This window comes from Gymnogyps californianus, chromosome 15 (genome assembly GCF_018139145.2).
Source record: "Gymnogyps californianus isolate 813 chromosome 15, ASM1813914v2, whole genome shotgun sequence".
Lineage (NCBI taxonomy): Eukaryota > Metazoa > Chordata > Aves > Accipitriformes > Cathartidae > Gymnogyps > Gymnogyps californianus.
In genome coordinates, this window is record NC_059485.1 from 17,804,153 (window position 1) to 17,827,098 (window position 22,946).

General features: G+C 49.4%; 1 protein-coding gene across 3 annotated transcripts in view; it reads left to right on the forward strand.

Moving 5' to 3' along the window:
• RAB11FIP3 (RAB11 family interacting protein 3) overlaps window positions 1–22,946 on the forward strand; it is an 82,165-nt gene that overhangs the window by 22,850 nt on the left and 36,369 nt on the right. For 2 of the 3 annotated variants that reach the window (XM_050906084.1, XM_050906081.1), the window contains one exon: window positions 18,428–18,519. In XM_050906084.1, coding sequence (XP_050762041.1) covers window positions 18,451–18,519 — 69 coding nt within the window. In that variant the 5' untranslated portion in view covers window positions 18,428–18,450. Of the gene's footprint in view, window positions 1–1,819; window positions 1,844–18,427; window positions 18,520–22,946 lie in introns of those variants that run through there. The other variant, XM_050906082.1, reaches the window with a different exon arrangement.

Here is a 22,946-nt window from a genome sequence, read left to right on the forward strand (position 1 = left end):
TGATAGAGGAGTGACTCTTGGCTGACAAGCTGCTGGAGATGTCCATCTGTCTGCTGCAGAGTGCAATATCTTCCGAACACTGGGTGCTAATGCGTTTGCCTTCACTCCAACTATTTGGAGGATCAACATGCTCAGAGAATTTCTAGCGAGAAGCACATTAAACAAGAGCTTTGAACTCACTGACTGGTAGGTAATCTTTAAACAGGCCCCCAAAACAGGCCTGTGACAATCCCCATGTTGCTCTCGATGGGCTTGTTGCGAGTGCTTCCAGAGCAATAGCTTGGTGAAATGTGAAGTATCTTTCTGGCTGGTTGGCATTTGAACTTCTTTGCTGAAGAAAAGATATTGTTGTTTCAATTTGGGATTCATCTCATTTTGGGGCAAGCGTGTTGTTAAGGGCAGGGTGTGAAAAATATTGGAAGCCTCCTGCTGAGCAGATGTAATTTTAAATGTGCAAATATGGATTAACATACTTGCACATTAATCAATTCTGTTCACAGCAATGCTTATCTTAAACTTCAGCATTGCTTTCATGCAGCAATGAACATGCACCATGTTGTCAGCCCTATGCACTGAGCATGCTTTTGAGCGCCGATACAAGCAAAGATGTGAAAAGACCGATTATTCCTATACAAACCGTGTTGTTTCAGGAGTAGAAAACCCTCAAAATAGAAGTGACTTCAGTTTTTCTGTTGGTTGTCCACCCCTCCTCCTGCTCCCACCTCCCACCCCCAGCTTATTTGTGCTCGGGAATGTAGGGTTTTATGGCAGCTCCAAAGTTTTCGTGGCTGGTGTAGCTTGACAGTGCAGCTGATTCCCGGTTCTCATGATGCAGGAGGAAATGCAGCATGCTATTAATTTGTAATAAATTGCTATTGGAGTAGAGTGTGTTTGTGAAAGCTCTGGCTTGTATTTCTCTTCAATAATTCATTGCTCTGGTATTGTGTTATATTAATTGAATGGAAAAAGCAGATCCAGACAAAGCTTTTAGGATCTCTATTTATTAAACTTGAAAGAGATTGATATGTATTTATTACAGTGGTTAAGAAAGGCAGAGCTCTCTAACATTGCACGGCATTAAACAGTTATAAAAGAAACCCAGGAGAGGGTACCGAGAGAGTTTCTTTGAGTCTCACCAGCTGAGCAGTTGCTCACGTTGAAGTGATCTTGAGGATTTGCTGCTGCTGTTGAGTCAGTCAATATTGATCATCCCTTTGTAAAGAAAGAAGAGGTGATGCTTGCTGGGTGTCCCTTTTCACAAGGTTTTGTTAATTAGCTGGGCCTATTTTTAGCCAGAGATAGTTCTGTTGCATTTCCTGGTACTCTGTCGTTCTTCGGTCAGTCACTGAAGTGAGACCTGATGTAAGCTTGTACCTTGCAGTGTCTGTTTTAATGTAGGTAAGGGTTTATTTCTAAAGATGCTCCACTTTTCTTTCCCTCTTCCCCCTCTCTTGGAGACTCTCCGTAGGAATTCTCCTATTCTCCTAAAGCTGTGATTTTACTTGAGCTCTTACAGTCTAGCTTAGCAAACTGAAGGTGCAGTTACAAAACTAGCAAAACTTGCATAGTCAGCTGCTTTTCTTACAACTGCTTTCGTGTTCAGTTGGCCTTTATGTCCAGGGAGAATACTAAACTCCTCGGTCCTATTCCTGTGCCAGCTCTTTGAGGTATGTTCCCACTGGCTGAGGAACATGCTGATCTAGGACTCCTTGAACTTGCCTCCGCCTTCAGTGCGGAGCAAAGCACCGTTTAACCACTCAGGCAGCGCTGAAAGCCCCGATGCCACCTCTCTTACCATGAAACAATTCTGATCTCTCTGCTGCTGTAATCTTTGTCTGGCCAGGTAATGTTGACCGGGGTGGGGGGAAAGAGCAAAGTGACTTGCATGCTATGGAAGCTGGATTTGAGACTTTCATGGGAGTCTTTAGGTAGTTGTGGCTGCCTTATCTTCTACCCTTCCCAATGAGAAGACTTAATAGGAAAATGTGGTCTTTGTGTATGTATCTGTGCCTGCTGCATGTATATATGATTGTCATTAGAGTGCTTTGGGTGGTGGAGTCTGAAGGGCCCCTGGGGTCTCCCCTCTGCGGGAGGGGGTGAGCCCGTGGCGCTCGGCGGTTGGGCTCAGTTCTCAGGCCCAGCTCCGAGCTGTTCCTCAGGAGCAGGCTGGCACGGGGACCGCGAGGGACTGCCTGGGCACGGGGAGGCAGGCTCGGAGATGCTGCTGGGACAGATTCAGCTCCTCGCAACCTGCTGTGTCCCAGCCCTTCCAGCTCAGGGGGTGGTGTGGCTGCTGGGACACCCTTGTCCTCCCCCTGCTCCACGAAGCGTGCGGTTTGCCTGCTTTTAAAGTTTGTGTGAATGGTGCCTGGACGACTGGCCAATCCTGCAATATGTAAATGGCAAAGCAGAGGGCGAAACTGTGGAACAAACATTGGCGGCGAGTCAGGGATGATAAATAACTCTGAAAAGTGGAATTTTACGGCCTTGTATTGTAAAACTTGAGAAGCTGATAATGTAGTGGAGGCAGTAATGATACTGGTTTGAAGGAGGAGAGTATGTTATAGAGCATGCTTAAAGAAGCCAGATAAGGTGTGTAAAGCCTGGGGAATCCACAGCCAGAGGAAAACCTGGTGCACCTGGCTACCATCAGTGAGATCCAACGGGACATCTTTCTAGTCTGCAGGGGAAAAGAAATGGGGAGGGAGCCAGCGTGACTGCTGCATTCATCATGCTTAGAGTCTGCAGCTCATGGGGGATCTTCTCTGTGAGAAACAGGTATGAGGGATTGTATGCAAGCCACTTAGAAAACTCAGACCAGGAGTAAGGTCTCTGTCTATTTGTATGGCAAGGAGCTGACCGTGGGACAGGGGGTAGTGAGACGGTGTCTATAATTTGAAGCCAAGGTGCCTGGACCAAAAAGCAACTCTAGTCTGCTGCGTGTTGGATGCAGAAACTGCTGGAGGGGAGTTAGTTGGCAAACACAAAATCCGGGTAGTATCAGCCACAGCTGGATGCAAACAAACAACAAGGGTTGTGCTCACAAGCAGATTCCTTTCTTTGTCAGCATATTTAAAACCCTTTTAAGCTTCAGATACCTGTTTTTTCTAGAGGCCTCTCTACATCCAGTAGGACATATTTAATGTCTCCTCTTTGTAGCAGACCAGTGCTCTTACTCGAACTCAAAAGCAGTAATGAACAAGTCGTGTAATTCACGCACATGCTCTGAGCTGAAACATCTGTAACATCTGTCTTCCAAAGAAAAACCCGCTGGGAATGGGCTCTGTGCAGGTACCCCCCTGCATGCGGGGGGATTGCTGTTGGAGTCAGTTCAAATAACCGCGATGTCAGGCAGGGGAAGGTGCGTTCCTGGAGCTCGCGGCCTCGTCCATCCCTTCTGCCGTGGCTTCTGATCCCTGAACAAAGGGGCCACTGTGCATTGAGAGCAGACAGTGCATCCACTGAGAAATAGATGTGTTCATGAGCTCAGGGGAGGGCCTGAGGATGGAAATAGTCAAATCTTTTTTCAAATGCTTCAACTAAAAGCTCTTTGGATTTAGGAAGATGGAAAATCCAACTCCAGAGCCAACACCCAAACCTGGAAGCTATAACAGAGTTCCTGTTTGCAGGGACAGCAGGCCGCTGGCAGGAGCGAGCCAGGGGCAAGACTGCAGGAGACCCCGGCAGCGCCAGCTTTGGGAGGTAGACGGTTCAGGAGTTGGCCGCCGTGCCGAACGAACGAGCCGCAGCTCAGCGGAGATACCCCCGTGGGGTTGAATAAGAGGCATTTAGCAGGAGGAGGGTGTTCAGCTTACCAAAGGCATTTGATAGGTTTCCAAACGACAGGCTGAAGGGAAAAAGTGTAGAACTGCAGAGCGAGGCAGGGCTGGGGCGGGTGCAGGGCAGGGTGTTGAACAGCAAATAAAGGGCTGGCCGGCAGTCAGGGCTTTGGCTGGGCTGGCTGGCTTGCTTTGGCAGCGTGCGGGCAGGCTGCTGCAAAGAGCCTGTGTAAAAAGCACCGTGCCGTTGCTAATTGGAACTGGCAGCAGCGTGAACTCGAGTCGGTCAGAGTCGTTGTGGGGCTGCATCACTCGGTTCCCGAGAGCAGCCCTGGGAGGATTTCAGTGGGTGTATCCCTGGAGCAGAGGCTGCAGTTTCTGCAGTTGGCATTTCGTGTTCCGAAATGGTTTCTGTGCTCCTGGTAGCTGGTCCTGGTTTCGGCTGGGATAGAGTTAATTTTCCTCCTAGAAGCTGGTATAGTGCTGTGTTTTGGATTTAGTAGGAAAATAATGTTGATAACACACTGATGTTTTCAGTTGTAGCTAAGTAGTGTTTATACCAAGTCAAGGATTTTTCAGCTTCTCATGCCCAGCCAGCAAGAAGGCTGGAGGGGCACAAGAAGCTGGGAGGGGACACAGCCAGGACAGCTGACCCAAACTGGCCAAGGGAATATTCCATACCATATGATGTCATGCCCAGTATATAAACTGGGGCAGTTGGCCGGGAGGGGCGGATCGCTGCTCAGAACTGACTGGGCATCGGTCGGCGAGTGGTGAGCAATTGCATCGTGCATCACTTGTTTTGTATATTCTAATTCTTTTAGTATTATTATTGTCATTTTATGATTGTCATTATTATTATTTTCTTCCTTTCTGTCCTATTAATCTGTCTTTATCTCAACCCACGAGTTGGGGTTTTTTTTTCCGATTCTGTCCCCCATCCCATCCTGCTGGGTGGGGAGAGTGAGTGAGCGGCTGCGTGGTGCTTAGTTGCCGGCTGGGGTTAAACCACAACATAGCTGGATGCCAATTTGGGAATTTCCTGAAAGAAAAGCACATATCCAGCCCTCCCCCGGATGAAGGCCGGGAGTGTTACATCTTAAAAGCTTACAGCCAAGAGAGGGAACTGCGCATCAGTTCTCCAAACCAGATCTGAGTAATTATCCCTGCGTTGCTCACCGCACGTGCAGGTCGTGCTCTGCAGCCTTGCTGCAAGGGGAGCAGTAGTGTTCCCCGCTCCCGCGGCTGCACTGCTTACTTGCTGATCCGGCGTCTCGCAGACGCCTCTGGATCTGATAGTGCTTAGATGACATCTCTGAGAATCACGGCTCTGGGTGCTCGTGAACCACTTAGTGCTTGTATGAATCTGCTAGACAGCACGCGGTGGCTGTGAATTAATTTCTGGAGAGCCAGGCTGGCTGCTGCCCTGGTGACACGGATCTGCTCTGGCTCCGCAGAGTGTTTGAAGGTGCAGAGCGTGTTGGATATCTGGCTCCATCTGGTAACATAAACCACTGTTTGGTTTGTGTGTAGTTTTGTGTGTGTCCCCCCCCCAGGATCTGCATTGCAGATGGCTTTTGCTATGCAAAATGAAAGCTTTCCTTGCACAGGGATAATTCCAGAAGCCAAAGCTTGCATTCCCTTACACACTCCCAATCCAGTAATTATTTCTGAGGCTGCGTTTGTGTGCATCTTCAGTGGTCTCTCTTCCAGACTGATGCTGGAAATATGGTAGTATTTGCAACAGGCTACTGCTGACATCTAAGCATGCTTTCTCAGTGGGGGTACCCAGGCCCAATTTAATATTCAAGGCGTTTGCTTTTTAAAAGGAAAGTCTTCACCGAAGCTTAGCAGATGGAAGGAGAGCTTGTGTGCATGTTTGACTAAACTCGGTGAGTATCTGGCACTGGTATGAGCACTTCCTACGTTCTCATCAGATCTGCTGATCTCTTTATTCATGCAGCATTGCTGCAGTGAAGACTGTCCCGCTGATCTTGCCTGTTCCTAACCCTGGTTAAACCATCACCGATTAGGGAGACGGCTCATTTGATGGCTGAAGGTAGGACAGATGCCTCTTTGTGTACAGCTGTCGTTCAGGGAACGGGGGCTGCCATGAATGGGAAATTAAGATTGATTCATGAGCAAGAATAAAATCAAAATTGCTCTGATTATGTCTTCTGCATTTTTTTTTTTTGCATTGCATCTTGCTCGGCTCTGGCAGAGATATATATGTATGTACTATATGTACTGCTTGTTGGGATAAGGAGTTTATGAAGATGAGTGTTAATTCTGCCCCTGAAAGGAGTGAAGACTTAAATGTCATTTTAAAATTTATAGTTATACTTGGGGGAAAAAAAAAAATCCCCCCACTGTTCTTTGTAGGGCTGTTCTTTGTAGATCAGAGTTCTCCTCATCCCTGTAGTGCAGAGGGATGCTCGTAGCACCATTACTGTGCTTAAGTTTGGAGTCCACGTGCTCGTCGTCTGTGACCCCTTCTGCGAGGGACAGAAGCAGCCAAGCCCTTCTTGGAAATACTGAACTTGCTTTTTTTTTCTTGAAATAGTGGTACTTAAACACTTGTCTTGGAAACCACTGGGCCTGCCCATGAAAATGTGTGAGGGCTGTCTATTGAGTCTATGTAACTCTCCCTGCTCACAGGGGATGGGGAATTAGGGGTGGACATGCTAGTCTGTAATGGAGGCGAGCTGCTTTGGTGGTACCCTGTGGTCAAAATGGCCTGAAGGTCTCTCTCCATCCCTCTGCCGCAGATGCATCTCTAACGGGAGAGGGTCAGGGGTATCTGGGGGCACAGAGGCACTCTCCTGTGAAAGGCTGCTGCTCAGGGCATGAAGGGAATAAGGGTGGGATGGAGGTCCTCTGCATGAAGGCACAAATAGATGAAGAACTGAGCAGCTGTGAGTCCAGCCCAACTTTCATCCCTAGAAGCTGTTCCTAGGCGAGGGGAGGACACAAGAGAAAGCCTCAGGGCAGGTGGCACTGGGGTGTTTGCTCTCTTCCCCCCAGCCCACATCACGCTATGTCTTTGGAAAAGTCAAGTCAGTCTTCTGCTCCTAGGAGCCCCAAAATGCTGCAAAGCGCGTGCGGCTGCTAGCCCAGCCTCAAAGAGGCTGCCTCCTCGGATGCTATGGCCAAATCCTTTGTTATCATGCCCCTTGAAATAAGGGGACAGCTGTACCACTTGGACACCTATCTCTGCAAATGTAGCTTTGTTCTCCACACTTGTTTTTAATAGCCGCTTGTACCCCCGCTGTGGCTCCTGCATTGCTGCCACTGAGCGAAGTACAGGCTGCGTGGCTGGAGGGTGAGGATGCTCCTCAGCTCGCCCGCAGCCCGTGTGGGGCAGGGAGCAGCTTTGCTACCTCCACGAGAGCAGTGGAGAGATGGGAGGTCAGTGCATGGCACTCCCAATGCACATGCTTATCCTCTGTTTTGGAATACTTTCATGCTAGAAAGGATAACTCCAAACCGGTTCAGCTGGGAGGAAGGATATTTACTTCTTAAAAGCAAAACCAGGAACAAAAACACCACCCACAAAACTATTTATCTCCAGCCGTGCAGCTGCCAGGATTCAGCAAGGTTAACTCTGACTACAAACTTTCCCCACGTTAGCGTAAGCAGGGAGATTTGGATGAGCAGGGGTAACCGCTTGTTCTCCTTCAAAGCAGGAGCAGTGGCTGGGGCGGCGGGGAGTGAGGAGATGCTCCTCAGCTGTGAAACCTGTCCCGCTGCTGAGCTGTGGAGCAGCAGTGAGCAGAACCGCGCAGCCCACATTGCCCTCAAGCTCTTTTAAGTCACTATTTATTTCTGCTATAATATGCTAGGGAAAGGACTCGGATGCTGATGGGGGGGGGGAGGCGGCACTTCCAGCTCTCCATGGCTTTTTTTGGTTTGCATTTCTCTTAATTTACGTAAACAGTTGGTTTTATTCATTTTTGTGACTTGGCAGCTGGGTGAGGGGTTACATCAGGGACGAGGCTGGCCTGCTTGATGTGCGCCATGCCTGAGCAGGGAGCATGTCTTCCCAAAAACAGCCTGGCAGATGACATACTGCATTGACCTACTTTCGGGAGAAGCACAGAAGTGTTGGAGAAACTGTGTCCGTAGGCCTCCTCGCAGCTCTGGGATGAGAACGGCAGGGAATTACTCAAACGTGCTGCCATAAAACTGCTGCTAAGGCTCAGCAGCCCTCGGGGTACTGGGGAATGGGAGATTGGCACGAGAATCTCTCTCATTTTGAGAATTCTTTCTTTATGAATATTTTGAAGCATATGCCAGAGAAATCTTGCTGCGTCCGGTCACCGTCATGGAGTGTAACAGGCTGCAGGTCCAAAATACACACGCAGTCCAAGGGAAATCTAGTTCATAGCACTGCAAAGCTGCCCCTCTCTTACTGCGGTGAGCAGCTGACCTGTGATAGAATGCCCAGAGCATCACCATTTGTACACAATTCCTTGTGAGGGGAAAGCATTACTGTGTAGCCAGATCTCTTGCAAATCACAGCAAATTACAGAGGGAAGGACTTCCATGTGTCCTGATGAAGTAAAGGGAACTTGTGGTGGCTGCTGAGACCCTCAGACCATAACTCAAGCCTGATAAAGGCAACCTGGGGTGAGTTTAGATTGCAAATGGAAGGCCTAAGTTTGATGCCCAAAAGAAAACTAATTTCTCTGGCAAAGGAGAAGAAAAAACACTGCAGGGACTACCTGTTTTCTTGGGGAGATGGTCAATATAAAAATAGAGAGCAGTGTTTTATTAGAGCCTTGGAGTGATTCTTAGCACACTCTTCTATGGAGATGACTAAAAAGAAAACAAAGGCAACTTCTGTTAGAAAATAGACATTTCTCATCATCCATCTGCTGTCTCAGTATTTCTCCATTATAATTTTTATCTTCTGTGTTGGGAGTATGCTGTTTTGTTCCACATCTGTTGCTGCTAATACTTTTGGGAGACTGGGCTAGCCTGCAGTTTGGGGAGTGCGTGGGAAGAGGCTGGGCTGGTGGCTCCAGATGGGTGGTGGTGGTTTCGGTCCTGCCTGTTTTGATTTCTCAGGTTTGGATGTTAGCTCTGGAGTGAGGGATTATTAATGTGTGGCTGAACCCAGGAAGCTGGGGAATGTCTCCTTCATCCTCACCAGAAATGTCTGGCCAGAGATCAGGTAGCGTTGGCTTCCCGAGCTTAGGTAAAGGAAAGTAGGTAGCCCATCATTCTGTCTCTGCATCAGCAGGCAAGCCAGAGCTGTCAGACCATTTCTCGTTAGGAATCCAGTCAATCTGGTGTTATTAGTGAAGGGATAATTACTCACCTACGACTCTCGCTCCTCCGAGAGCCCTGCTCGGCTCTGTCACAGCCTGGAGGCTTGTGACTGTGCGGTGAGTGTATCCTTGTGACACCTTGACAGATTGATGTGGCAAAAGCTTGGTTCTTCTGAGTGTTTCCTGGTCTCACTCGTAGACAGGAGAGGCTGTGTGTGATGTGGCTTTGCTGGGAAATTGGTCCTAATTGCAGAGCCGCTGGGTTGGGCTGTGATGGGTGAGCAGCAGGCGGGCTGGCTCCGGTGGGCATCCCCCTGCATTGAGAGAAACCTTCCCCTGGTGTTCTGACTAACCATGGCTCGCTTCTTCATCTTGGTCCTGTTCTGCCTGTACCAAGCCATGTCTCCTCCTGGGTTGGTGTGTGTCCCTCGGATGTCTTTCTCCTTGATGATCATCTTTGCCAAGTGCATACAGTCTGACTGCTGCTGTAAATCTGTCTAGCCACTGGGCAGCTTATTTCTCCTTCAGATAGGAAAGACTCCTTCTAACAAGCTGACCAGTGCTGAATTCACCGATTAGAGATTCACAGGGCGGCAGTGAAGGACTGCTGTCAAGGCGGCTTTGCTCCTGTGCTGCTCTTGTGACTTTGAGAGCAGAGCTGTACTGAGTCAGCGACTTGCGTTCTCCCATCGCTTCTCCACTTGCTTGTTTTTGAAACATGTTTTGGTTTTGCATGTGGTTTTATTAATGCAGTCAATAGTTACAGAGAGGTTAGCAGAGATAATGTGGCAACTTCTAATAAAAACGCTTCTGTTGAGGCGGTAGGAATTGGGCAACGTCATGTTTGTAATCTCTCAGCCCCTTGGTTCCCTTCTTAGAGATCTCGTACTCTGCATTGAAAAGGTCTTAACGCTTCTGATGCAGTCATGTTCCTCAGCTGGCCTCCTTCCATCTGCAAGAGAGTGGTCAGGCACAAATAAGGGTGGTGGATTCTCTTCTAGCCAACAAAATGTTACCAAAACCTTTTTGAAAACTGTCCGAATGAGTTTTAATAAAAGTTTATATCCCTAGTAGTTAAGTCGGCTTTGAATGAAGCGCTGATGATCCCTGCTGGTGCCTGCATTGCATAGTTTGTGGGTTTGGAGTGCTGCATTAAGTCAGTCATTTATTTGCATTGTCTCAGTAACAGCAGGAAGGAAGGGCTGTCAACCTGTGCGATGTCTCTGACACTGTCCTCGCCTTGCGGAATCTTATGCTGGAAAAAGGGTTAAAACCCAATCTTATAGGACCCTCCTCCATTACTTTGTTTTTCTTTGGGCAATGTTTCTTTTACAGAAGCCAGTTGGAGCAAAAGCACTTTAAAAAGTACAGCTTCCCTCTCCTTCAGTGACACGTGGGACACAGTTTGGCTCATTTTAGAAGGGATTTTTTGGCAATGTTGAGTGTTAGGGGGAGAAACAGGGAAGGATATTCAATCATGTAGCCTTCAGGAGCATCTTCCTGTCAATCTGCATAGCTTTCAAGGGACTTTGAAGGACAGGGACTCCAAACTGCTCTGCTATGGCCAGCAGCAGGAGGGCAAACTGGCTGCTTGACACTCACTATAATAGACAGCACATTTTTGAGCAACACAACCATCACTTCTAAGACATGGCTCAGAACTGTGAAATACCACATTGGAAAGAATTCTTCCTGCAGGTGTAGTTTAATGTCTTCTCTTTGTATTTTCTTTCCCTAATTTCCCCCCAAAGTCAGGCTGAGTTCTGGTCAGGACCTAGCCTCTGATCTCAGACTTGCCCACTTTATAAATAACTGTATTTAGTTTTTACTGACAGTTTTGCAACTTACCTTTTGAAGTCAGAGCCTTGGTTGGAGTAGGTGTTTGTACAGTTGTTGGCCAGCCTTGCACTTCACCCGTAGATACGTCTTGCCCAAAGGCAGGTGGGTGGTTCTGATCCAAATCACTTACCAGGGCTCGGCGATTGCTTTGAAAAGGCTTTTAGCATCAGCTTTGCATTAGTTGTCCTCAGCTTGCGGTATGGCTAGTGGGGGGACAGAAATGGCACGTAGGACCTGCAGGTGCTGAATGACAAATACAAATGTCTGCATGTTATGATTTGCAAGTGCTGTAGGTGTTTTAAGGGCTTCTTTTAGTGCTCGCATCCAGGCCATGGGTTCTTCTGCAGGCAAGCTGTGCCTAGATTCACGCAGGCATTGCATTGATAATGGTATTTAGCTATGCTTAAAGGTTAAGTACATTGCAAGCACTTCTCAGGAAGCTATGAGCTGTGAGCTGGGGAGGATTGAACAGGTTTTAACTGCTATCTTGATTTCTTCATGCGGGAGCTTTGAGCTGGAGCTGGTGTGGAAGGCTGAAATGCTTTGTGGTGGGATGGTGCCATCCAGCCAGTGCCCCAGCTGACGTGAGTGGCCTCTAGTGAGCGGGCTGAGAAACTGCTTTGTTTCTGGCCATGTTACCTGGTACGTCAAAAGCTCTGGTGCATCCGGGCTCCTGAGCCAGGGTTCTCTTTAATTTTATTTTGTTTGCGAGGCCATCTTATCTAGGAGGTGCCACTTATCTTCTGTGTGCTCCTGCCCAAATCAGGCTGGATGTGGAGCATCTAGAAGAGTTTCTACTTCAGTGTACTCAAACGCTTGACAAGAGACGGGCCACTGGATGTCCCAAAGGTTGTGTCTGCATTGAGTGTGCTCTGGGAAGCTAAGTTAGGATGTTCTGTTGCTTGCATAGTTGCATGCACTCTTTCCAGAGGTCCTGCCTCAGTCTGTTCACAGAACAGGGAACAAAGCTGTTGGCTGCAAAATCCAGCTTTGTTTCCTGAAACGTAGAGTTGTTGAAAGTAGAAGCTAGTGTGAAGGAGATGGAGGACATCAGGAGGTCTCCTCACCAGGGCAGCTTGTGCTATTTTGGAGGCTCGGTCTCTCGGCCTTTTCTGCTGGTATGTCACAAAGTGGCTCTGAACCATGTGCTGGTGGCCACAAGCCTGCTCCCCATTTTCCACACCTCCGGCAGTAGAGCCTTTGTTCCAGGCTGACACAAGTCTGGAGGAATTTGAGCTGGTCTTGATGACTAGCACACACTGAAAAGACAGCTCAAATTGCTGAGAATTAAAAACGAAGACCCATATGTTAAACTCGGTACCAAATGTGGTGGCTTCCTGCCTCTGGTCCGTCGCTGCAGCAGAGGCAGCAATGCTCACCTGATCTCCGAGATGAAGTGAAGGCAGCTAGATTTATGCTTCCAAAGTGCTTGCATACCATGAAGTTAATTCTTTTTATTATGTCTTTAGATGGTATGTATAAACAAAACTTGAGGGCCTGCACTGTATGAAGAGGATCAAAAGGAATATGTGATAAGTACCAATCCGTGAGCAGTGATATTCAGGAAATGAAGGACTGCTAAAGCGCATTAGCTGAGAGGGGCTCGGATGAGGATTGTGTAAGCAACCTTAATTCTGACACTGCCTCCTTGGGAGCCTGAGCTTGCCACTCAGTTATTCTGTTGTGTAATTTTTGGTTGTAAAATGATAGCCTTCAGTAAGTGCTCCTGGCCCGTTGTCTCATCTCTGGAGGAGTCAGCAGGTTGAGCTACAGGAAAAGCAGATAGAAAGCTGCTCTTTCCAGCTCTGATCAGTGCTACCACTTTGTATGTGAGCATCAGATTATAAACGTACTCCTGGATCACCTATGGAAAGCAAAAGGGTGGATGGTTGGACTGGTGCTAGGCTTTATCCTGCAAGGACTAACAACACATGGGTGCTTGAGCTCCGGTGAAAGCGCAAGACCCTGAGCTGCCTCTGGAAATACTGGACAGTGGCTTCCCCTCTGTCTCTTTGCTCTGGATGCAAGATCCTCCTAAATGCCTGTAACTTTTTAATACTTGGCTGTGTGTCTTTTTTGCCACCTTGTTTTCAAGCAGCGTGCCCAGTAAGGGAGTGCGGTTTATATCAGTTGTCTTCTCTTAAGCCAACCATAACTTCGTCTTGCATTTTTTTGGGTCTGTTTTGTTTTGTGCCATTCGTGCAGGTTCCCAGCTCTATTCCTGCATTGAATAATTCGGGTCTGTTAGCTGCACATAATCCATACTGTTTGAATCACTTTGAGTTTGTGGCTCTGTGGCTTGCAGCAGTATGTACAGTGTGTGTTGGCAGATGACTTAAATACTTCTGAAAGGCTCTGTTTTTCTAGGTCATTCCTATATGAAGCCGATTAAAACTGGCTCTGTTTCTGACCTGTGTGTCACTACTGTACCTACAGCTTTTCACTCAAGGTGCCTTTTTACTGAAATCCTGTCTTCTGAAAGCAGTTTTTAGAATCTATTTCAGGAGCCTTCTGTACCCCGGGACTTCTGTTCCTGTAGCTCTACGCTCTGTTGTGCTTCTTGAAAAGCCCAGGTTACTATTGCATGTCCAAGCCCTTTTGAAGCACAGCGATTCTCCCGTCAGCACAACGAGATGGCGAAGGGTGCATCTCTGGCCGCTGCCAGAACTCAGCACGCATTCACCCCTGCGAAGAGCCCAGAACCTTCTTGTCCTCTAGCTGCATGTATGCCGTACGTCCAGGAGAAATCTCCGTGCAGCTGGCTGTGTCTCTGCTGTTGGCAGTGCTGCTCCTCGGAGTTGGCCGGTGGCTCTAGAGGCTTGACAAATACTGGACAGAGGTTGCCCTTGGTTTGCAGTTGGCATAAAAGACGAGAGTGAATACTCCATCAGTGGGAGAGCACGCAGATTTGTTCAGAGGTGATCCTTGTCAGAAGCTTTACATAGCAGTGTTTGGACAATGATTTTTTTGAAACGCTGGGAGGAATGAGGGCATCTTAAGAATAGAGGGAGATGCAGGATTTCATGCAGAAGCATAAGCCAGCAAGAAACAGGGCAGCACTGGGGAACACAGAAAATCAAATATGTGGGAGAAGAAGTGCTGTGGCTGACTGGTCAGAGCCGGACTCACGGCAAAATTTGTATGACGGCGAATCTCCATCTGCCAAGTGAGTGGTGTGGTTGATGCGATGAGCTTGGAAGGTGGTGATCTCAGTGGGGCTTGAATGAGCACATGCTGGGCAACAGGAAGCTTCAACGCAGGGATGGGAAAAGGTGTCAAAAGGATGCTGCAGGTGCTTCATAGTAGACTTGATTTGCTTTTTACATCATCTCTTTTTTTTTTTTTTTTTTTCCCAAAATCACTTTAGCTTCGCTGGATGATATAGTACATGTGCCTGGTCTTACTGGTTACAATTACTTGTGTAAATTCTACATCAGCCACATTACTCTGGTAAAACCGTGCTGCCGCAATAATTCAACTGAAGCTTTATCCAGATGCTTGGTATCCTGCCCACGTATTCCGGTCAAATAAATTAGTGCAATTAATTTGGGAAAAAGACGTAGCATATAGCTTATAGCCTCTTTGCAGGGAGATTGTTGGTCAGTAAGGCTCTCTGTAGGGTCTCTTGGAGCCTGATTTTTTTTTTTTTTTTTTTAGCTTTGAGATTTTTGGCTGTGCGCGGATGTAATGGGACTAGCAGTGGGAGTGACAGATAGAGCTGAAACCACAGGAGAAGCTGGTCGTGGACGCTCAGGTGTGAGGACAAAAGGCAGTCCCTAATGCCGTCTGCATCTCTGGGCAAAAGCTGTGATTTTGAGCAGCATTGGAAAGAGGTGACTCCAAGTGTCCTGACCACATCGACTCTCAAAGAGGAGGAAGGAAAGAGGTCAAAGTGAAATCAGGCATTGGTGTAAGAGATGAAAGTATGCTTTATGGCGTGAGGAGCATGGAGAAGGGGATGTGAAGGAGAGCAAGGTGTCGGCTGGGATTTGGCTTTGAGGTCCAAGGACGAGAGCAGAGGGAATTCGAGCGTTTGTGCTCACCATGTGCTGCTGGAGCTGGGCTGTGCAGTGCTGCTGCTGGTGGCCCACGGCCATCCTCTTGTGCCGCTCGTGGTGCAGGATGGGGAGCACAGCCCTCCGGCTCTCACCGCATGCCTTTTTCTGCTCCTGGTGGATGGTGCTCTTCACATGGGGAGTGCCAGTTGAGCAGCACAGGTCTCTCGGGTTTTTTGGCTCTTTTGGACAGGAATTTGAAAGCTTAATGCAGCCTGTTGTGCTGGAAGTCTTGCAGGCAAGCTCTCCATGGCAACTCTCCCTATACACAAAGCACCATATGGCTTTTTTGGAGGGGGAGGGAATGAATCGAGCAGAAAAGTCAACCTTTGTTTGTGGTGGTGTTTGTCTTTGCTCTCTGATGTAGAGCATGGGGAGGCGGAAACAGGGAGTGCTGTCTCCTGGGCATGGCTTCTGCTGGCCACGCCACCAGCAAGGGTGCAGGTGACCTCTGAAATGGTCTTTCCTTGGTTTTTTACAGTGGAGCTTGCTGTAAAAATAAACCCTGCCTGCGCAGAGACCCCCTCTTTGGGCTGGGTGCTCTGCAGACAGATGGAGCAACCAGTCTCATGTTCGTCCCTACACCAAGAAACACCTGAAGGACTGGGAAGGCTCCAGGAGCACTTGATTTGGGCAAGAGCTGTACAGGAGGCAGCTGATGTTGGGGAGCTGTTTGTGCGTTGTCTGCCCATGCTTTATACCCCTGCTTCCAAAGGGAGCTGGAAGCCTTCACTTGACTGTAAATCCTCCCTTTTCAAGTCCCTTTGGAAGGAATGAGCGGAATAAATATCTTTATCTGTGTCTGTAGAAAAGCAGGAAGCTTTTGTGTGCCTACTTAGAGGGGGAGGAAAAGAAATGATATGGAAATAAGCAGAAGGGAGCAGCCTGTGCCTGGCTCTGCTGCCTTCGGGGTGCTCCGTGGTTCCCGGGGCTGCTGCGGGGTACCACCAGCAGCACTGGAGATAGCCTTGCAGGGTGGGCACCGGTAAGGCTGGCTGGGTTGCCCGGCCGTGCCCGGTAGAGGTGCAAGATCAGGCAGCTAGAAGCACTGGCAGCTGCCCAGCACCCAGCTGTTTGGCTGGAGTCTTGCCGCTATCGGCTCGGGGATTCAGATGTGCTGCAGATGAAGCATTTGCGCTGTGCTAGGGCATGCTTGGAGGCTGCAGAGAACAGAGCTGTCATCGGGGCTCGTGCTGGGTGGGACATGCTGCAGGGCAGAGCCTTGGCCGGGCACAGGACCAGGGCACTGTGCCTGCAGACTGTGTCCCAGTGAGCTGCTCTGGCTCTTTGGATGCTCCTGTGCACGTCACAGCCACCTCTCTGGAGGTGGCCGCTCCCTGCATGCTGCGGTCTGTAGTTGGCAAGAGACGTGGCTGGCTGTCCCTTCTGTTTTGATGATGTGACATGGATTGCCTTTCAGGAGCACTGTTTGGTTTTCCCAGAAGTGGGCAGAGGCACTTCTTGGTGAGACCCACTCTCAGGTGCTCCCATGGCTTTGCAGCAAGGAGGTCGCTGTCCCCATCCCCTCGGTCCTCCCTGCTGTCAGCAAGGAGGCTCTCAAATCCCAGAATAGCGACAGGGATAACTAATGGGAAAACTCCTCCTGATTGTAGGCTCAGACCCATGGGTGAAGCTGTGCAGGTGGGGACAGAGTAACATTTGAGGAGAGGGAGAATACCATCTTAAGATACTTCAGTGCAAACCCATTAGTTAGAGTAGGAGGTGGTCTGAGGCTGCCTTGCCTTGAGCAGCGTGCTCAGGCAGCAGCGTTTTCACGTGCGTCTTGCTGCCTTGCTCAGGGTTACACGCAGGAGCTCCGGCAGCTGGAAGCACAGCTCATAGCAGCACCGCTGCCCGGCGCTGCGAGCAGGGAAAGCGGTGGGGATATTGAAGTCATAAATTGTGAACAAGAGCACATTTCATCTGCTGAAGCCATGACCCTGCCATGTGCTTACTGTAGAGCACAGCATTGTATGCTGGTTTCTGGAAAAGCAATTTGGCTTATAGCTGGTTTTGATTTACAGTCTAACCCCTGGGAGCCCCAGACCCAGGTTAGGGGAGGGCTCGTTTCTCCGTGCCCCATGCTCAGCTTCTGCCATCCCCATGGGTTGCCGGTACCCATCGGGTTGGTGGCTTCAGTATCTCCTGGGGCCTTGACTGTGTTAATGGTGAGCTGAAAAAGGCACTGGGGAGGGTGTTTGGGTGGGAGGGGTGTTGCTGCAAGCCTGACTCCTTACTCTCTCCTGTGCCCTAATCCCTTGACTTTGTACTAGATGTACAGATCCCTTAATGAAAAATGGCCTTTCTTGATATCTGGAGATGGACCCAAAGCGGGAGCCCTGGCTGTGACTATATGGGGAATATACCCTTTGAGGGAGGCCGCGTACAATCCCATCTGAGTGGCTGTGCCGCTCGACTGCAGCAAAACGTCATGCGACTTACGTGCCCCTTCGGTTTGGACTTGAGCCTGGGAGCTGTTTGAATTGGCTGTGCTACCAGCCTGCTGGGAAGCCACCAGCCTGAAGGATGCAGAGAGCAGACCCTGCTTTGTAGCTCTGCTCTCATCCTCTGCCTTGAGCAGCTGTAGAAGGAAAGCCTGTCCCTCCCCAAATCCGGGTGATCCCTGAGCTCTCCTAGGAGCACTGACATAATGACTCCCTCTGCCCGGCCAAGTTTATCAACATCAGATAAACCTAGTGCCGCAACGTTTGCAGCTCCAAGGCATGTGGTTTTGAGCCTGCTATTTATTTTGGGACTGCAGCATCTGATCTTGATTTGGTGTTTCCAGCCTGTGATCTAGGTCGTGTGCTGGATCAGGCAATAGCTGTTGCTTCAGGGAGCACAGGGAATTTACGCTCCCTTCCTCAATTGAAAGGCTTGGAGAAATGCTGCTCTGCTCTGCTGCAGATGGGTGTTTGGGGATGGGAGGAGTAATTTTTTTTTTTTTTTTAAGAAATCTCCTTGAAAACCTCCTATTTTCCTGTCCCCCTGTGAGGATGGCTCCTGATGTGGCTGGCCACGGGAGGAGCAGTAGATGATAAAAGCTTCGGCGCAGCCTGCTTTCTCTGCGGTTCCCATGGTAGTTGGCTGTCACACATAGATCTAATGTATTCCCTGCCCACAGCAGGATTAAAGCCTTCTGGGAGAAGAATAAGAAGATGCAGGAAACGGAGATAGGGAAGAAACCAGGAAAAGGAATGGAGACCATGGCGGGGTAGGGATGAATCCAAGTGCTAGCCCCATTGGAGCAGCAAGGGGCCTCATAGGACCTCTGCCAGGGAGCAGCTGTCCCAGTTGCCTTCCACCCGAGGTGATGGTGGGATGCCTGGAAGCAGAGGTCTTTTCTGAAAGCTGAAGGTACCGGTGCGTGCAAGAGGAAGTTCCCGTCCTTCTGCTGTCGTGTCTTCCAAAGCTGTCCTTCATTTGAGGGTGCGCGTTTCCTTTTGGTGATTCTCTTTCTGTTTTTTATTTTCCTCTGCAGATCCTGACAGCCAGTTGTATGATATGGGATATACCCCTGAGGAGGAAGCCCCAGCCTGTCCTGATGAGTTTGATGACTTTGTCACGTTTGAGGCAAGTATGAGCGCTGTTAACTCCCACAAATGCCGACTGTATACAGTGTGAGACTTGAGCATGGAGGGTTTGGCTGGGGGAGAAGAGCATTTGCTGTGACAGGGCTCAGGGATGCTTAACATGTAGTGAAGACGAATCCTTCAATCTGCGGGTGACTGGCCCAGAGAATTTGCCCCAATTATTTGGTGCTGTTTAAGTTAAAATTGGTGTTCAAGCAAAAACCCACGGCTAGTGCTGTCTTAGCTTGCAGAATTGCCAGAGCATGGTGCCCTGGGTGAAAGAGGGAGACCCTTTTTGCGGTGAAACACTAGCGATACAGGAAGGGTGCCTGCTGCCGTTGTGGTTGTCTTGTTGGTGGAGTTTCTGAGGTTGGAGACCTGAGCCTGATTTTGAGATGTACCGGCCGGGAGCCTACCTGAGAGGCACAGCGGAGCAGTCGGACGTTGGCACTCGGTGCTGTTTGGCCAGTAAAAGGCAGAGCAGAAGACAAAAATGTAGATTTTTCTCTCTATTCTTGGGCTTGATCAAGGATGCTTATCTGACATGTTTTTTTCCTTTTGTTAAAGTTATAACCTCCATCCCTCAGTTCCCTCCTGTAATCCTTAGCACAGGAGCATATTGCAGTGATGTCCTGTATCTGCTCTCCCCAGCTAGAAAGGAGGCTGCTGCTACAGTGACCTGTTGTCTGTGTTTATGGGCTTTTGGGCTTTGCTTGGTAGGCTTCCGCTGTTCCTGCTCCGTGCCTTCCAGCCTGGAGCAGAAGGGCCTGCAGGTGCCTTCTCAGCAAAGGGCCGGCTGGCTCCCTAGTCCCATGTGGGGACTGAATAGCTTCCTTCCGCTTTTCCTTTTCCAAACGTTCCTCTTCAGGTTTTTGACTCTTGTGTCTTGGTAGCCTGGATGTTTTTATCACACAATTTGTCACTTGCAAAGGGACTCCCAGCCTCCTTTATGTTGCATGCAAATATACATGTCTTTGCTTTGTATAGTCTGTAATATGTTATTTTGGCCTCGTGACTTCTTGATGAAAGGCTCAAGCTATTCTTTTGAGTTTCCTAACAATAAAGTGGGTGTTGGGCAACTGGTCTTGCCCATGTTAGTGAGAAGCACAGGTCCATCACTTCAGATGGCTTGAAGCTCTCACTTTGACGATTTATGCTTGACAGTCAACCAGGTCATCATCCCATTTCGCAGCCAGGCACGGGTGTTCTCTTGAGCCGGTTTGCTGGCTCCTGTTCTCGATCAAGTCAGTGGACTTGCACTGTCACCCTGAGCAAGTCGCTTATTCCCTTAGGACTGCGTGGATGAACACAGCCTTAGGAGCACGTGATCCCGGGTTCTTCCCCCAGAAGGCTTTCAAGGCTGTGTTGAATATTAGATTATTTTTCCTTTTTGAAAGATAGTTACAAAAGCCAGTGATAGCTGGGTAGAAGGGGGCAGGAAGGGAGATAGGTTTTCGTATTCTTTCTCTATCTAGTACAAGGTCACAAATGTGCTTTTTAACCGCTGGACTGAGCGGTTTAGAGGCTGTGACAGTCTGCGTCGCAGTGCTCGTGCAGGCAAGGGCTTTTGCTTCTTGCTTCTCAGACCTGCGTCAAGGGACAGTCTTCTGAGATTCAGAGCAGGGATGTTTTCTAAGGGCTAGTTTAACATAGATGAGCTCTGTCAGTGCTGCAAGCTATTCTGGGCAGGAATACCAACAAGCCAGGTGTGTGCCCCGCTGGGATGAAATACTTCTGCTGCTGGGCCATCGTTTCCTTGAAACGACAAGGTGACCCAAAGGAAAAAGGTGATGAATCCTGAAATCTCCTTTTTCGGAAAGATGTAAATGGATTCGTATACTGAATTCAGGGTAATCGTCTAAAGATCAGAGCTCTGTCAGTGTCTACGTTTAATATGCCGGGGAAGAATTACCTTTGTTGTCTTGGATACATGATTCAAAATAATTTCCAGCCTGCAAGGATTTCGTAGAGGTTCAGCAAATAAGAACATGATCGAGAAATACCGCTCAGCGTTGTGAGTGTAAAAATAAATTGGTGTCTTGGGGCGCGTGGTTTTTTTGTTCTCGTTCAGCTGAGCAGTGAGCTCCCAACGTGCGTTTTATTCCACATGTCCTGTAGTGCTGTACCTTGGAAAGCTTGAGCTGTTTCAGGGAGGGGGGGATGAGAGAATCCGTCGTACAAAGCAACCTGCTGGGAGCAGCAAACGAGTGTTTTTCACCAGTGCACCGTGCTGCCCTGCGTGGCAGAGCTGTCTGCTGGTGGGGGGGGCTCCGGCAGGCCCTTCTTCGTTAGGGGGAGCAGGCAGCTGCTCTGGAAATTGTTAAGACAGAAAACAGAATAAATGGCCTTTCCCAATATATATTCCACCTTGCTTGGATTCACCTGGAAGAGAGGAGGGGGGAGAAAAGCACCCTTCCAAAAGTGAAGGTGTTGCCTTTCCTCCAAGTAGATCTCCCACACCACCAAAAAGCAGTTTGTATTCTCAAATGTCCCCGTTTCAGACCTGGGAAGATGGTGCACAGCGAGCACGCAGCTCTAAAACTTGCCGCTACGTGGGACCACCAGGTAGTTAAACAGACTCTTTAACACGACAGCTTCTTTCTCGGCCCCCAAAACGCAGCTGGTGGACTTCAGACACGGGGTGAGCCCCTCTTGCTTTGGCAGGGCCATGGGGTGAAGGAGCACAGCTAGCTTTTCTCCTCTCATGTCACATCAGAGGACGTTTGAAAGGTGAGCTGAAGGAGAGGTGCTGTGTTTGCTGTGCTGTGGTACTGAGAGTAGTTGTGATTACTGGATTTGGAGTATCGGCTGTGGTCCCCCTTAAACAGCACAAAATTGTCAGTGGCTTGAGTGCTTGGCTCTTACAAGTGTTGGGGCCTTGACAGGCGAGCTTTTCTCCTAAATGTTTGTTCAAACAAGTGCTTTGTAGTCTACATGAAAATGTCTTCTCTTTGTTAATGAGGTTGCTCTTCTTGGTGACTCGTCCCCTCTTCTGGTGGCTGTCATCAGAGCGAGCTGAACGTCTGTGGAAAACCCGAGTACCCAGTCTTTCAGTGAGTATTTGCTCTACAGAGAGAAGAACCAACACTTGCATCTTCCAGTAAGGGTGTAAAAGCCTCTCGAAGGGGGCAAGGTCTGAACTTTAACACTTCACGCAGGGACCTTTGTAACGTCAGATACTTCCACAATTCAGCCGCTGGTGTGGCTCCTGATGTGGCGCGGAGCTTCTGGCTCTTGTTGCACCTTGCCAGGTCTGCCCAGCAGACAGGTCTCTGTTCAACTGTTTTCAAAGAGGATTTCTGGTTGCATGGCTCCGCTGAGACAGCGGCTCTCAGGGGATTGGAAACACGGGAGCCTGGGTTCCTGCAGCCACATGGCTGCCTGTGCATCCAGCTGTGCTTGCAGGGGGCTCATCGCAATCCCCAGCGCTCCGCTCTCTCACGCATGCAAGAGGAATCTCATCCCCTGTACACCCCTCTGGAGCAGGGAGAGCATCGCCTCGCCGGGGTTACCCGCCTGCAGCCCCAAGTAGTGTGTTTCCCCGACCGAGGTGGAAGTGTGGTGGTTGCAGGGCAGCTGGATGACAAGCTTACTGCTTTCTACTTCTGCAGGGAGACAGCACCAAAAAATAATGACAGCCTTTTTGGCTACGCTGCTTTGTAGAAGCTATGTAAAGAGAGCTTGGAGTCTGTCTGTCCAGACACTTGAGTCCTCGCCTGTTTTGCCCCGGGCTGGGCTAGTGCAGCTTTGCTGCTGACTAACTGGAAGGTAGGAGTTATCCTCACCTCTCTTGCAAGCTTCCATGAAGCTTGTGACTCAGTTCTGAGGTGCACAGACTTGTTTGCAGTGCCCTGCAGAGGGGAAAGGTGAATGTGGAGTTAGCATTCTTGATACCCGCTGTGCCTTGCCCTAGGACAAGGGCTCTCTACCCTGGCTCCTGGGGCCAGATGAGCCCACTTGAGCAATGCAGAGCGGGAAGGCTGACTCGCCCAAAATGAAAAGCCACAAAAATTCGGTGTGCTGCCGGAGTTACGCTGGGGTTGGGCATGGAGATGTGTAACTTTAGGTGGGCTGGAGGAGAGGCAGAGCCAGTGCAAGGCTGTGCTCCGTAAAGGCTGACCGGGAGCACAAGAAATAGCACAAATGCTGATTTTTTTAGCCACGGGAACTTGTGCTTTGGGCCAGCAAGGTCATAGGAAGGTCCTTTTTTGAGATCTGCAAAACAGGGCAGCTGAAACTCCTGTAGGTGAGAGGTGCGGGGGCAGTGGGGCAGGCGGTGCTGTGCGCCTTGCGCAGGGCTGTTGCCATCTGCTGGGCAGCCGCTGTGGTTCCTCTTGGTAGCAGCCAGGAAAATGCATGGCGCTGAGCCGTGCACAGCCGCAAGAGGGGAATTTTGCTTTCTCAGAACAACACCGCTAACCAGACGTG